At 49.4% G+C, this 14,665-nt stretch overlaps 1 protein-coding gene across 1 annotated transcript in view; it reads left to right on the top strand.

Moving 5' to 3' along the window:
• The window catches only part of pex6 (peroxisomal biogenesis factor 6), a gene marked incomplete at its 3' end in the record, with an annotated part of 84,787 nt that overhangs the window by 44,329 nt on the left and 25,793 nt on the right, over positions 1-14,665 (top strand). Inside the window, exons 8-10 of the mRNA XM_078205852.1 lie at positions 117-312; positions 1,954-2,030; positions 13,541-13,676. Of these exons, the coding sequence (XP_078061978.1) occupies positions 117-312; positions 1,954-2,030; positions 13,541-13,676 (409 nt within the window). The remainder of the gene's footprint in view (positions 1-116; positions 313-1,953; positions 2,031-13,540; positions 13,677-14,665) is intronic.

Raw genomic sequence — 14,665 nt, 5'->3', positions numbered from 1 at the left:
TCCCTCTATCTGATTGGTCTGTACAGTGTGCTCTCTCTCTCTCTCTCTCTGATTGGTCTGTACAGTGTGCTCTCTCTCTCTATCTGATTGCTATGGTGATATCTCTCTGCTTTCAGTGACTATCCTGTGCTGGTGGTCGGGACAGTTTGCCGGCTGCAGGATCTCTTTGCTGATGTCCAGACACTGTTTCTGCACGAGGTGGCAATGGAGAATCTGTGTGAGGAACAGAGGAAACTCATCATATCAGCACTCAGCACTGAGCTCCCCCTGGGCAAGGATGTCAATGTCCGGAAGCTCGCCAAGCTAACTGCTGTGAGTATCCCCGTGGGTAATCACTGCAAGGGAATGCCAACCAGCTCCGAGCCTGAATAGTCCATGGTCGGTCAGTGTGGGGCGTCAGGGCCCCAGAGTTCCACTTCCTGCAGCTTCAGAGGCAGAGAGTTCTGAATCATTGCCACTCGTTGTGTGATAAACCCGTTCCTCATATTCCAGCTCTGCCCAAAACCTGTGTCTTTGTTTCTTCTCTCCCGGGAGGTGGATGTTTCAGGCATGTTTACCATTTACTTGCCAGCCCTACTTGCCCTTGAGCTGAGTGGCTTGCTTGGCCATTTCAGAGGGCAGTTCAGAGTCATCCACAGTGCTGTGGGACTGGAGTCACATGTACTGACTTACCCGCAAACTAATGACAGATTTCCTTCGCTGAAGGACATTAATGTTTGCAACAATCGGTGGTCACCGTTACTGAAGCTAGCTCTCAATTCGAAATGGCAGAACCCTTCGGAACATCAACATACAGAGGGATCTGGGCGGCAGGTCCACAGTTCCCTAAAAGTGGCAACACAGACGGCCAAGATGATTAAGAAGGCATATGACATGCTTACCTTCATCAGCCGGGGCACTGAGTACAGGAGTTGGGGAATCATGTTGCAGCTATATAAAACCCTGGTTAGGCTGCATTCGGAGTATTGCGTGTTGTTCTGGTCACCACACTACCAGAAGGATGGGGAGCCTTTGGAGAGAGTGCAAGGAAGCTTCACCAGGATGTTGCCTGGTCTCGAGGGTGTTGGCTATGAGGAGAGGTTGAATAAACTATAAAATAATGAGGGGCACAGATCAGCTAGATAGTCAATATCTTTTCCCAAAGGTAGGGGAGTCTAAAACTAGAGGGCATAGGTTTAAGGTGAGAGGGGAGAGATACAAAAGTGTCCAGAGGGGCAATTTTTTCACACAGAGGGTGGTGAGTGTCTGGAACAAGCTGCCAGAGGTAGTAGTAGAGGCGGGTACAATTTTGTCTTTTAAAAAGCATTTTGATAGCTACATGGATACGATGGGTATAGAGGGATATGGGCCAAATGCGGGCAATTGGGATTAGCTTAGGGGTTTAAAAAAGAAAAAGGGCAGCATGGACAAGAGTTTCCATGCTGTGAACCTCTCTGACTCTGTAACTCGGATTGTTTTCACTGGGAAGACGGAGGCTGAGGGGAGACCTGATAGAGGTTTACAAAATGATGAGAGGCACAGACAGGGTGGAGAGTCAGAGGCTTTTCCCCAGGGTGGAAGTGTCAGTTACAAGGGGGCACAGGTTCAAGGTGAGAGGGAGAAAGTTTAAGGGAGATGTGCGGGGGAAGTTTTTCACGCAGAGAGTGGTGGGTGCCTGGAACGCGCTGGAGGTATTTAAGAGGCATCTGGGTGGGTGCATGAATATGGAGGGAATAGAGGGATACGGACTGAGTAAGGGCAGAAGGTTTTTTAGTTTAGTTAGGGCATCATGATCGGCACAGGCTTGGAGGGCCGAAGGGCCTGATCCTGTGCTGTACCTTTCTCTGATCTTTGTCAATAAAGGCTGTCTAGCCAGCGATGCCCACATCAGCTGAATAAATAAAGTAAAGGCACTAGTTAGGGTTTGTTTGTGATGTCAGTGTGTGTGGTGATGTGTGTGCTCTTTGTTTCCAGGGGTACGTGCTGAGCGATCTGTGTGCGTTGCTCAGTCACGCAAGCCGGGCAGCCTGCAGGCGATTACAAACCAGCTGGTGAGTATCTCGCTCTGTCCAACAGTAAGAGGGGAGCGAGCCAGAGCTTTCAGCGGAGATGTGAGAGAGACAGCACTCAGGGGAGGAGTGGGGGGAGGGTAATCCCCACCTTCAGGAGACGTGGGAGTGTCAGCACCTTCAGTGGGGGGAGGGAGAGATAGGAGGGGGAGCTTTTTTAAAATGTATTTATTGGTGTCACAAGTAGGCTTACTGTTGTAGGTAAAAAACCTCTGACACTATTAGTGGATCAAAATGCAGTGTTTATTTTCACAATTGTGGGAGAAGTGAGCTTCCTAACAGTGGACCCCCAGCCTTCTCATCGAACACAAGAACAGAGTTTATATATGTCCCAGGCCCCGCCCTCATTACATTGCAATTCTCTAAGATGTCTGTCATTGTTCATGGTGAGATTAGAACATAGAACATAGAAAGCCACAGCACAAACAGGCCCTTCGGCCCACAAGTTGCGCTGATCATATCCCTACCTCTAGGCCTATCTAGCCCTCAATCCCATTAAATCCCATGTACTCATCCAGAAGTCTCTTAAAAGACCCCAACGAGTTTGCCTCCACCACCACCGACGTCAGCCGATTCCACTCACCCACCACCCTCTGAGTGAAAAACTTACCCCTGACATCTCCTCTGTACCTACCCCCCAGCACCTTAAACCTGTGTCCTCTCGTAGCAACCATTTCAGCCCTTGGAAATAGCCTCTGAGAGTCTACCCTATCCAGACCTCTCAACATCTTGTAAACCTCTATCAGGTCACCTCTCATCCTTCGTCTCTCCAGGGAGAAGAGACCAAGCTCCCTCAACCTATCCTCATAAGGCATGCCCCCCAATCCAGGCAACATCCTTGTAAATCTCCTCTGCACCCTTTCAATGGCTTCAACATCTTTCCTGTAATGAGGTGACCAGAACTGCGCGCAGTACTCCAAGTGGGGTCTAACCAGGGTCCTATAAAGCTGCAGCATTATCTCCCGACTCCTAAACTCAATCCCTCGATTAATGAAGGCTAGTACGCCGTACGCCTTCTTGACCGCATCCTCCACCTGCGAGGTCGATTTAAGAGTCCTATGGACCCGGACCCCAAGGTCCTTCTGATCCTCTACACTGCTAAGAATGGTACCCTTCATATTATACTGCTGCTTCATCCCATTGGATCTGCCAAAATGGATCACGACACACTTATCCGGGTTGAAGTCCATCTGCCACTTCTCCGCCCAGTCTTGCATTCTATCTATGTCTCGCTGCAACTTCTGACATCCCTCCAAACTATCCACAACACCACCTACCTTGGTGTCGTCAGCAAACTTACCAACCCATCCCTCCACTTCCTCATCCAGGTCATTTATGAAAATGACAAACAGCAAGGGTCCCAGAATAGATCCCTGGGGCACTCCACTGGTCACTGACCTCCATGCAGAGAAAGACCCCTCCACAGCCACTCTCTGCCTTCTGCAGGCAAGCCAGTTCTGGATCCACAAGGCAACAGCCCCTTGGATCCCATGCCCTCTCACTTTCTCAAGAAGTCTTGCATGGGGGACCTTATCGAACGCCTTGCTGAAGTCCATATAGACCACATCCACCGCTCTTCCTTCGTCAATGTGTTTGGTCACATTTTCAAAGAACTCAACCAGGCTCGTAAGGCACGACCTGCCCTTGACAAAGCCGTGCTGACTACTTTTGATCATACTAAACTTCTCTAGATGATCATAAATCCTGTCTCTCAGGATCCTCTCCATCAACTTACCAACCACTGAGGTTAGACTCACCGGTCGGTAATTTCCCGGGCTGTCCCTGTTCCCTTTCTTGAATATAGGGACCACATCTGCAATCCTCCAATCCTCCGGAACCTCTCCCGTCTCCATCGACGATGCAAAGATCATCGCCAAAGGCTCCGCAATCTCCTCCCTCGCCTCCCACAGTAACCTGGGGTACATCCCATCCGGTCCCGGCGACTTACCAACCTTGATGCCATTCAATAGTTCCAACACATCCTCTTTCTTTATGTCCACATGCTCGATCCTTTCTGTCCACCGCAAACCAGCAGTACAACCACCCAGATCCCTTTCCACCGTGAATACCGAGGTAAAGTATTCATTAAGTACCTCCGCCATTTCTAACGGTTCCGCACAAACTTTTCCCCCTTCACCTTTTAAGGGTCCTATGCCTTCACATCTCATCCTTTTACTCTTGACATATTTGTAGAAAGCCTTGGGATTCTCCTTAATCTTACCCGCCAAGGTCTTCTCATGACCCCTTCTCGCTCTCCTAATTTCCTTCTTAAGCTCCTTCCTACATCCCGTATACTCCTCTAAATCCTTAACACCTCCTAGCTCTCTGAACCTTCTGTACGCCTCTCTTTTCTTATTCACCAGGTTCATCACAACCTTCGTGCACCACGGTTCCCGTACCCTACCAACACCCCCCTGTCTCATCGGAACGTTGTCATGCAGAGCTCCAGACAAACATTCCTTGAAAATCCTCCACTTTCCTTCGGTACTTTTCCCCAAGAATGCCTCCTTCCAATTTACCCGTCTAATTTCCTCCCTGATGACACTGTATTTCCCTTTACTCCAGAGAAACACTTTCCTAGCCTGCCTGATCCTATCTCTTTCCAATGCTATCGTGAAGGAGATGGAATTATGATCGCTATCCCCAAGATGCTCACCCACCGAGAGATCCTCCACCTGTCCAGGTTCATTAGCCAGCACCAGATCAAGTACAGCCTCTCCTCTAGTAGGCTTATCCACATACTGTGTCAGGAAACTCTCCTGGACACACCTAACAAACTCCTCTCCATCCAAACCCCTAGCCCTAGGGATATTCCAATCTATGTTTGGGAAATTAAAATCTCCCATCACGACAACTCTGTTATTCCTACATCTCTCCAGGATCTGTTTCCCCATCTGCTCCTCAACATCTCTGTTACTATTGGGCGGCCTATAGAAAACACCCAGCAAAGTTACCGACCCCTTCCTGTTCCTAACCTCCACCCACAGAGACTCCGTAGTCAATCCCTCCACGGCGTCCACCTTCTCTACAGCCGTGACACTATCCCTGATCAACAGTGCCACTCCCCCCCCTCTCTTGCCTCCCTCCCTGTCCTTCCTGAAACATCTAAAACCCGGCACCTGAAGCACCCAGTCCTGTCCCTGAGACATCCAAGTCTCCGTAATGGCCACCACATCACAATTCGAAGCAGCAATCCACGCTCTAAGCTCATCCACTTTATTCACTACACTCCTGGCATTAAAATAGACACATCTCAGACCTTCAACCTGAGCACTTCCCTTCTCCATCCCTCGTCTAACCTCCCTCTTACCCTGTCTACATTCCTTATCTATTTGCGAGCTAACCTCCTCGCTCTCAGTCCCCTCATTTCGATTCCCTCCCCCCAACCTTTCTAGTTTAAAGTCTCTCCAGTAGCCTTAGCCAACCTTCCCGCCAGGATATTGGTCCCCCTGGGATTCAAGTGCCACCCGTCTTTTTTAAACAGGTCACACCTGCCCCTAAAGAGGTCCCAATGATCCAAGTACCCAAATCCTTGTCCCTTGCTCCAGTCCCTCAGCCACGCATTCATTCTCCACCGATTCCTGTTCTCACTCTCCCGCGGCACAGGCAGCAATCCCGAGATTACTACCTTTGCATTCCTCTTTCTCAGCTGTCTACCTAACTCCCTATATTCTCTTTTCATGACCCCTTCCCTCTTCCTACCTATGTCAGCAGTACCTATATGCATCACGACCTTCGGCTCCTCTCCCTCCCCCTTCAGGATTTCTGGGACTCGACCAGAGACATCCCGGACCCCTGCACCAGGGAGGCAAACCACCATCCGAGAGTCCCGTCTGTGTCCGCAAAAACGCCTATCTGACCCCCTCACCGTAGAGTCCCCAATTAGCACTACCCTCCTTTCCTTACCCTTTTGCACTACTGGGCCAGGCTCAGCTCCAGAGACACTGCCACCGCTGCTTCCCCCAGGTGGGCTGTCCACCCCAGTAGTACTCAGACAGGAGTACTTATTATTAAGGGGCACATCCACCGGGGTGCTCACCATCACCCGAGCTTTCTCCTTCCTCACTGTTACCCAGTTACCCTCCTCCCGTGGTCCCGGTGTGACCACCTGCCGATAGCTCCTGTCAATGACCTCCTCACTATCCCTAACCCGGCGAAGGTCCTCGAGCTGCAATTCCAGTTCCCTAACATGGTCCCTTAGGAACCGCAGCTCAACACACCCAGCACAGATATGGTCGTCCGGGAGGCTAGGAGCCTCCAGGACCTCCCACATCCTACATTGGGAACAACATACTGGCCTCACACTCATAATTGCCCTTTTAAACACACAGGGAAAAAAAAAGTGAATGAAAATTTTAAACTTACCTTTCCTCCTCCTGTTTTCTCCAAAGCCCTGCTCTCACTGGGTCTTTTTTTTTAGGTTAGAGGAGGAGGGAGGGTGGGATACTCTACAAGTGTAGAGTATCGGGATTCCTCTCTGTTCCAATTTATTGGGGAAAAAAAAAATCTCTCTCTCCCAGACCTCCCTGCGCGACCACTTCCGGGTTTAGATATTTTTTTAAAAACCCGCGAAAAAGTAAGTTAAAAAATAAACGCGCTTACCCGCAGCACTCCTCTCGCGAATCTCTCCCTCTCTGCTGCACTTCCAAGAAGCAATGAGGATTCTTGTTGTATTAGCAGTATCTTCCTCTGCGTAGTTTGTTCGATCTCCAAGGCCACGATTGTTCGTCATTTATATCCTTGAAACAACATCACAGGTTTTGCACAAACAAGTTAACTAATATACATACAGGTTTGTATAATACTTTATATCAGGATAAGATGAATAACGTATGATGAATATATATATATGAATCTATGGTTATACAAAGACAGAAGGCACACATGTCAACTCCATCGTGTCAAACAAAGGTACATAAAAATGGAGACTGTTTAGCTTAACTCGAGCTGGGTTAATCGCATTTCTGAATAACAAGAATAGCTGTTCCTTTTATCTGGCTCAGACATGAAAAACACCGAACTCTGACAAAAACATGGACTCTGCAGTGTTCTCAACAAAATCACAGAGTTCGGGTCTTAATGCTTAAGTGTGACAAAGTTCATTAATCCATTCCCGACTTCACTTACATTAACACTGCAATGAAGTTACTATGAATATCCCCCAGTCGCCACACTCCGGCACCTGTTCGGGTACACTGAGGGAGAATTTAGCATGGCCAATACACCCTAACCTGCATGTCTTTGGACTGTGGGAGGAAACCGGAGCGCCCGGAGGAAACCCACGCAGACACGGGGACAACATGCAAATTCCATACAGACAGTGACCCGATCCGGGAATTAAACCCGGGTCCCTGGCGCTGTGAAGCAGCAGTGCTAACCACTGTGCTACCGAGCCGGAGTCGGCACCTTCAGGAGGGAGAGAGACAGAGAGAGAGAGAGAGAATCAACACCTTCAGGAACATAAGAACATAAGAAATAGGAGCAGGAGTAGGCCATCTAGCCCCTCGAGGGAGAGAGAGAGAGAGAGAATCAACTCCTTCAGGAGGGAGAGAGAGAGAGAGTCAACACCTTCAGGAGGGAGAGAGAGAGAGAGAGAGAATCAACACCTTCAGGAGGGAGAGAGAGAGTCAACACCTTCAGGAGGGAGAGAGAGAGAGAGTCAACTCCAGGAGGGAGAGAGAGAGAGAATCAACTCCTTCAGGAGGGAGAGAGAGAGAGAGTCAACACCTTCAGGAGGGAGAGAGAGAGAGAGAGAGAATCAACACCTTCAGGAGGGAGAGAGAGAGTCAACACCTTCAGGAGGGAGAGAGAGAGAGAGTCAACTCCAGGAGGGAGAGAGAGAGAGAATCAACACCTTCAGGAGGGAGAGAGAGAGAGAGTCAACACCTTCAGGAGGGAGAGAGAGAGAGAGAATCAACACCTTCAGGAGGGAGAGAGAGAGTCAACTCCAGGAGGGAGAGAGAGAGAGAATCAACACTTTCAGGAGGGAGAGAGAGAGAGAGAGAGTCAACTCCAGGAGGGAGAGAGAGAGAGAATCAACACCTTCAGGAGAGAGAGAGAGAGAGAGTCAACTCCTTCAGGGGGGAGAGAGAGAGAGAATCAACACCTTCAGGAGGGAGAGAGAGAATCAACACCTTCAGGAGGGAGAGAGAGAGAATCAACACCTTCAGGAGGGAGAGAGAGAGAGAGAGAGAGAATCAACACCTTCAGGAGGGAGAGAGAGAGAGAGTCAACACCTTCAGGAGGGAGAGAGAGAGAGTCAACTCCTTCAGGAGAAGGAGAGAGTCAGCAGCTTGAGGAGAGAGAGATAGTTAGCAGCTTGAGGTATGCAACGTAATTGTTCTAAATCAGATGTAGGTGGACCTTCCAGGGTGTGAATTCTCCTGGAGATCGCCCTATGAATTGTATTTCTAAATCTAGGTCCTTTCGGACATCTTTGCTGTTTTGACTCCGGCAACAATTCCAAGGCACTGCCAAGCGGCATTCCGAAAGGACCTGTAATTGTTTGCTGGAAGTTTGGCTTTGCTTTGGGGCTATTCTGTGGGCAGACTTGGAGTTATGTGTATCTGGATACTCCCTGAGTGAGACTATGTAATTGTCTGCACTCAAGAGGTGCTCCCACACTCAGTCAAACTGGCATGAGTGTCCATTTCCATTTGGATAGCTTGCAACTCATACCCTTCTCCAATGATAAGGCCAGCTGTAGCACCTGTATGAAGACCAGCTGAGCTTCAGCTAATCAGTGCTTTTAATGATAACGGTATTAATCCCACATACCAGACGGTCTCTCAGCATCTCATTAAGGTTTAAACCAAATTCACTTAATACATGAATAGGATGGGAATAGAGGGATATGGTCCCCGGAAGGGTAGGGGGTTTTAGCTCAGTCGGGCAGCATGGTCGGTGCAGGCTTGGAGGGCCGAAAGGCCTGTTCCTGTGCTGTAATTTTCTTTGTTCTTTGTTCTCTTTGTTCATTTCGTTAAGGTTTAAACCAAATTCACATGCTTCCGCCAGGCGCCTTAACCTAGTTAGGAAACACATAACAGAACCCCCCGACTCTCAGATTGCCGAATAAATACTATAATACCTCAGAATTAAAGGTGGCTTGGGATCGTCGTATTCTCAAACTATTCAGTCAATTCTTGAAAGATTTTAGTACCCGGTGCCTCAGGGAAAGTTAAACTCTGAATGACAGTAAATGCTGAAACCCCACAGGCAGTCTGGAGAATTACTCGTTTTTTGTCTACCATGATATAGAAACATAGAAAAACTACAGCACAAACAGGCCCTTCGGCCCACAAGTTGTGCCGAACACATCCCTACATTCTAGACCTACCTATAACCCTCCATCCTATTAAGCTCCATGTACTCATCCAGGAGTCTCTTAAAAGACCCTATTGAGTTTGCCTCCACCACCACTGACGGCAGCCGATTCCACTCACCCACCACCCTCTGTGTGAAAAACTTACCCCTAACATCTCCCCTGTACCTACCCCCCAGCACCTTAAACCTGTGTCCTCTCGTAGCAGACATTTCCACCCTGGGAAAAAGCCTCTGAGAGTCCACCCGATCTATGCCTCTCAACATCTTATATACCTCTATTAGGTCTCCTCTCATCCTTCGTCTCTCCAAGGAGAAAAGACCGAGCTCCCTCAGCCTATCCTCATAAGGCATGCCACTCAATCCAGGCAACATCCTTGTAAATCTCCTCTGCACCCTTTCAATCTTTTCCACATCCTTCCTATAGTGAGGCGACCAGAACTGAGCACAGTACTCCAAGTGGGGTCTGACGAGGGTCTTATATAGCTGCATCATTATCCCCGGACTCCTAAATTGAATCCCTCGATTGATAAAGGCCAGCACACCATACACCTTCTTAACCACCTCCTCCACCTGCGGGGCTGATTTCAGAGTCCTGTGGACCCGGACCCCAAGGTCCTTCTGATCCTCTACAGTACTAAGAGTCTTTCCCTTTATATTGTACTCCTTCATCCCATTTGACCTGCCAAAATGGACCACTACGCATTTATCTGGGTTGAAGTCCATCTGCCACTTGTCCGCCCAGTCTTGCATCCTATCTATGTCAAAGAACAGTACAGCACAGGAAACAGGCCCTTCGGCCCTCCAAGCCTGTGCCACTCCATGGTCCAACTAGACCAATCGTTTGTATCCCTCCATTCCCAGGCTGCTCATGTGACTATCCAGGTAAGTCTTAAACGATGTCAGCGTGCCTGCCTCCACCACCCTACTTGGCAGCGCATTCCAGGCCCCCACCACCCTCTGTGTAAAAAACGTCCCTCTGATATCTGAGTTATACTTCGCCCCTCTCACCTTGAGCCCGTGACCCCTCGTGATCGTCACCTCCGACCTGGGAAAAAGCTTCCCACTGTTCACCCTATCTATACCCTTCATAATCTTGTACACCTCTATTAGATCTCCCCTAATTCTCTGTCTTTCCAGGGAGAACAACCCCAGTCTACCCAATCTCTCCTCATAGCTAAGACCCTCCATACCAGGCAACATCCTGGTAAACCTTCTCTGCACTCTCTCTAATGCCTCCACGTCCTTCTGGTAGTGCGGCGACCAGAACTGGACGCAGTACTCCAAATGTGGCCTAACCAGCGTTCTATACAGCTGCATCATCAGACTCCAGCTTTTATACTCTATACCCCATCCTATAAAGGCAAGCATACCATATGCTTGCCTTTATAGGACGGGGTATAGAGTATATACCCCGTCGCTCTGTAACTCTGTCCCTCTGTTTGTCCCTCTGTAACTTCTGACATCCCTCCAGACTATCCAAACCCCACCAACCTTCGTGTCGTCGGCAAACTTACCAACCCATCCCTCCACTTCCTCATCCAGGTCATTTATGAAAATGACAAACAGCAAGGGTCCCAGAACAGATCCCTGGGGCACTCCACTGGTGACCGACCTCCATTTAGAAAAAGACCCATCCATACCCACTCTCTGCCTCCTTTGGGCAAGCCAGTTCTGGATCCACTGGGCAGCAGCCCCTTGGATCCCATGCCCTCTCACTTTTTCCAGAAGCCTTGCATGGGGGACCTTATCGAACGCCTTGCTAAAATCCATATAAACCACATCTACCGCCTTCCCTTCGTCAATGTGTTTAGTCACATTTTCGAAGAACTCCACCAGGCTCGTAAGGCACGATCTGCCCTTGACAAAGCCATGCTGAGTATTCTTGAGCATACTAAACCTCTCTAAATGCTCATATATCCTGTCCCTCAGGATCTTCTCCATCAGCTTACCAACCACTGAGGTTAGACTCACCAGTCGGTAATTTCCTGGGCTATCCCTATTCCCCTTCTTGAAAATAGGAATCACATCCGCAATCCTCCAATCCTCCGGCACCTCTCCCGTCTCCATCGACGACGCAAAGATCATCGCCAGAGGCTCTGCAATCTCTTCCCTCGCCTCCCACAGTAACCTGGGGTACATCCCATCCGGACCCGGCGACTTATCTATCTTGATGCCATTCAAAGATTCCAGATATAATTTGCCCAAAAAAAGTAACACATGCGTTGCACATATTGGGCCCAGTCCTCACGGCAGGTGGAATGAGTCCAGCCTTCCAAATTAAGGCACAATGCATCAGAATGGCTTAGCCTAACTTCAACCAACTGTTGCTAGCGAGTTCCCTCTCAGTCGTGCTTTACCTCATTACCACTGACAAGATTCCCACGAGGCCGATGTCCCTCACTAGACTGGTTTGTGTAAAACAGTTGGTCATGCTCAGACAGGTACTTGCCAGTACACAGTACATACCCTGAGTGCCGGTAGCCCCGACACCACATTATATACCTCTGCAAGGTCCCGGATTGGACAACATCCGCTGCCTCACTCAGGGAGCTCATTCTAACAGGGCACCTCGCGGACTCGGCAAAGTCATTAGATTGGCATTGTGACACGAGGAGAGGTGTTTCCACACAGCGAGGGGTTAGGATCTGGAATGTACTGTCTGAGAGTGTGGTGGAGACAGATTCACACAGCGAGGGGTTAGGATCTGGAATACACTGTCTGAGAGTGTGGTGGAGACAGATTCACACAGCGAGTGGTTAGGATCTGGAATACACTGTCCGAGAGTGTGGTGGAGACAGATGCACACAGTGAGGGGTTAGGATCTGGAATACACTGTCTGAGAGTGTGGTGGAGACAGATGCACACAGCGAGGGGTTAGGATCTGGAATACACTGTCTGAGAGTGTGGTGGAGACAGATTCACACAGCGAGTGGTTAGGATCAGCAATGCACTGTCTGAGAGTGTGGTGGAGACAGATGCACACAGCGAGGGGTTAGGATCTGGAATACACTGTCCGAGAGTGTGGTGGAGACAGATGCACACAGTGAGGGGTTAGGATCTGGAATACACTGTCTGAGAGTGTGGTGGAGACAGATGCACACAGCGAGGGGTTAGGATCTGGAATACACTGTCCGAGAGTGTGGTGGAGACAGATGCACACAGCGAGGGGTTAGGATCTGGAATACACTGTCTGAGAGTGTGGTGGAGACAGATGCACACAGCGAGGGGTTAGGATCTGGAATACACTGTCTGAGAGTGTGGTGGAGACAGATTCACACAGCGAGTGGTTAGGATCAGCAATGCACTGTCTGAGAGTGTGGTGGAGACAGATTCACACAGCGAGTGGTTAGGATCTGGAATACACTGTCTGAGAGTGTGGTGGAGACAGATTCACACAGCGAGTGGTTAGGATCTGGAATACACTGTCTGAGAGTGTGGTGGAGACAGATTCACACAGCGAGTGGTTAGGATCAGCAATGCACTGTCTGAGAGTGTGGTGGAGACAGATTCACACAGCGAGGGATTAGGGTCTGGAATACACTATCTGAGAGTGTGGTGGAGACAGATTCACACAGCGAGTGGTTAGGGTCTGGAATGCACTGTCTGAGAGTGTGGTGGAGACAGATTCACACAGCGAGGGATTAGGATCTGGAACGTACTGTCTGAGAGTGTGGCGGAGACAGATTCACACAGCGAGTGGTTAGGGTCTGGAATGCACTGTCTGAGAGTGTGGTGGAGACAGATTCACACAGCGAGGGATTAGGATCTGGAACGTACTGTCTGAGAGTGTGGCGGAGACAGATTCACACAGCGAGTGGTTAGGATCTGGACTACTGTCTGAGAGTGTGGTGGAGACAGGTTCTGTTGTATGTCTTTCAGAAAGAAAATTGAGTCGTTATCAGATGAAAAAAATAATTTTTTTGCGCCGCGGGCAAAAACCAGGGCAGTGCAGAATCTGAATAGCTCTTGCAGAAAGCTTGTATGGATATGTGGGGCTGAATGTCCACCTCCTGTGCTACGACCATTTCTGTGTTTGTACGTCAGTGAGGGTTGTTTGTATTCTGGTATCTGGGGGTGGCGGGATTCGACCGGATTGCCGTCTGTATTGCCCAGGGTTAGCCTGTCCAGTCCTCCAGTGCTGAACCTCTGTGTCCCTCTCCTGTTCCCAGTTTTCCAGGTACAATTCGGAGTGTACGAGGAGAGTTGGATTTATGTGCTGCTGGAGTGACGATGCTGTGGGAGGATTTTCAGACGGCCTTGGACCAACTGCAGATGGCACACTCACAGGCTGTTGGAGCCCCAAAGGTCTGTCTGCAGTCAGCGGTGAAATGTGGGAGTCGGCCAGTTTCTAGTGGACAGGGCCCAAACTAATGTCCGGGTCCACGTGCACCCTATCAACAGCCAGGTCTACCTCACTGCCAGCTCACTCCACTCCTTCACAGACTGATTCTCTGAGAATCTACCTGAGAGAAGCAGAAACTTCCTCATTGGGAAGACTGAAGCCACTGTCATGGTCCTCACCCCAAACTCTGTTCCCTCTCCCTGTCTCTCTCTCTCTCTCTCAGGCGGAGCCACATCGTTTGCAGCTTGAAGTTTTATTGGTAAGCTTCCACCATATATCCATCAACACCAATTGCCACCTCTGTAACTTTGCCCGTCTCCAAGTGAGCCTCAACTCACCTGCTGCTGAAACCCGCAGCCATGTTCTTGTTACCTCTCATCGTAACCGAAACGCTCCTCACTGCCTGTCCACATTTTACCCTCTGTAAATTTGACATCGTCAAAATCTCTAATGCCTCCATCTTAACTCGCAGCAAGCCTGGGTCCAGTATTGTCTCGATGTAAAGATTCTCAATGCCCATGTTCATATCTCTCCCCTCGCCACCTCCTACAATCGCCAACAACTCTCCAACTTCCTACACTCCACTAATCCTGGTCTCCCCAAGTTAATTTGCTCCATCATTGGCAGTCGTGTCTTTGGTTGAATGGGTCCGAAACACTGGATTTCCTCCCTCAAATCTTTCTGCCTCTCTGCTTGGCTTAGACACTGTTTAAAACCTATCTCCTTGACCCAGCTTTTGGCCACCTGTTCTGGTGTCTCCTTGTGGAGCAGATTGTCAGATTATCTTTCAGGGTGCTGCTGTGAAGCACAGTGGGTGAATTACTGCAAAAGACAGAAGACACAGCAGGCCAAAGGGTGTGTGCCACAAACATTCCGTCATTCTTTGATTCTAAATAGTTGTTTGGGACAAAGAACAGTACAGCACAGGATCAGGCCCTTCGGCCCGCCAAAC

Source organism: Mustelus asterias, unplaced genomic scaffold (assembly GCF_964213995.1).
Source record: "Mustelus asterias unplaced genomic scaffold, sMusAst1.hap1.1 HAP1_SCAFFOLD_1034, whole genome shotgun sequence".
Classification (NCBI taxonomy): domain Eukaryota; kingdom Metazoa; phylum Chordata; class Chondrichthyes; order Carcharhiniformes; family Triakidae; genus Mustelus; species Mustelus asterias.
This window is presented reverse-complemented; position numbering and strand designations above follow the sequence as displayed.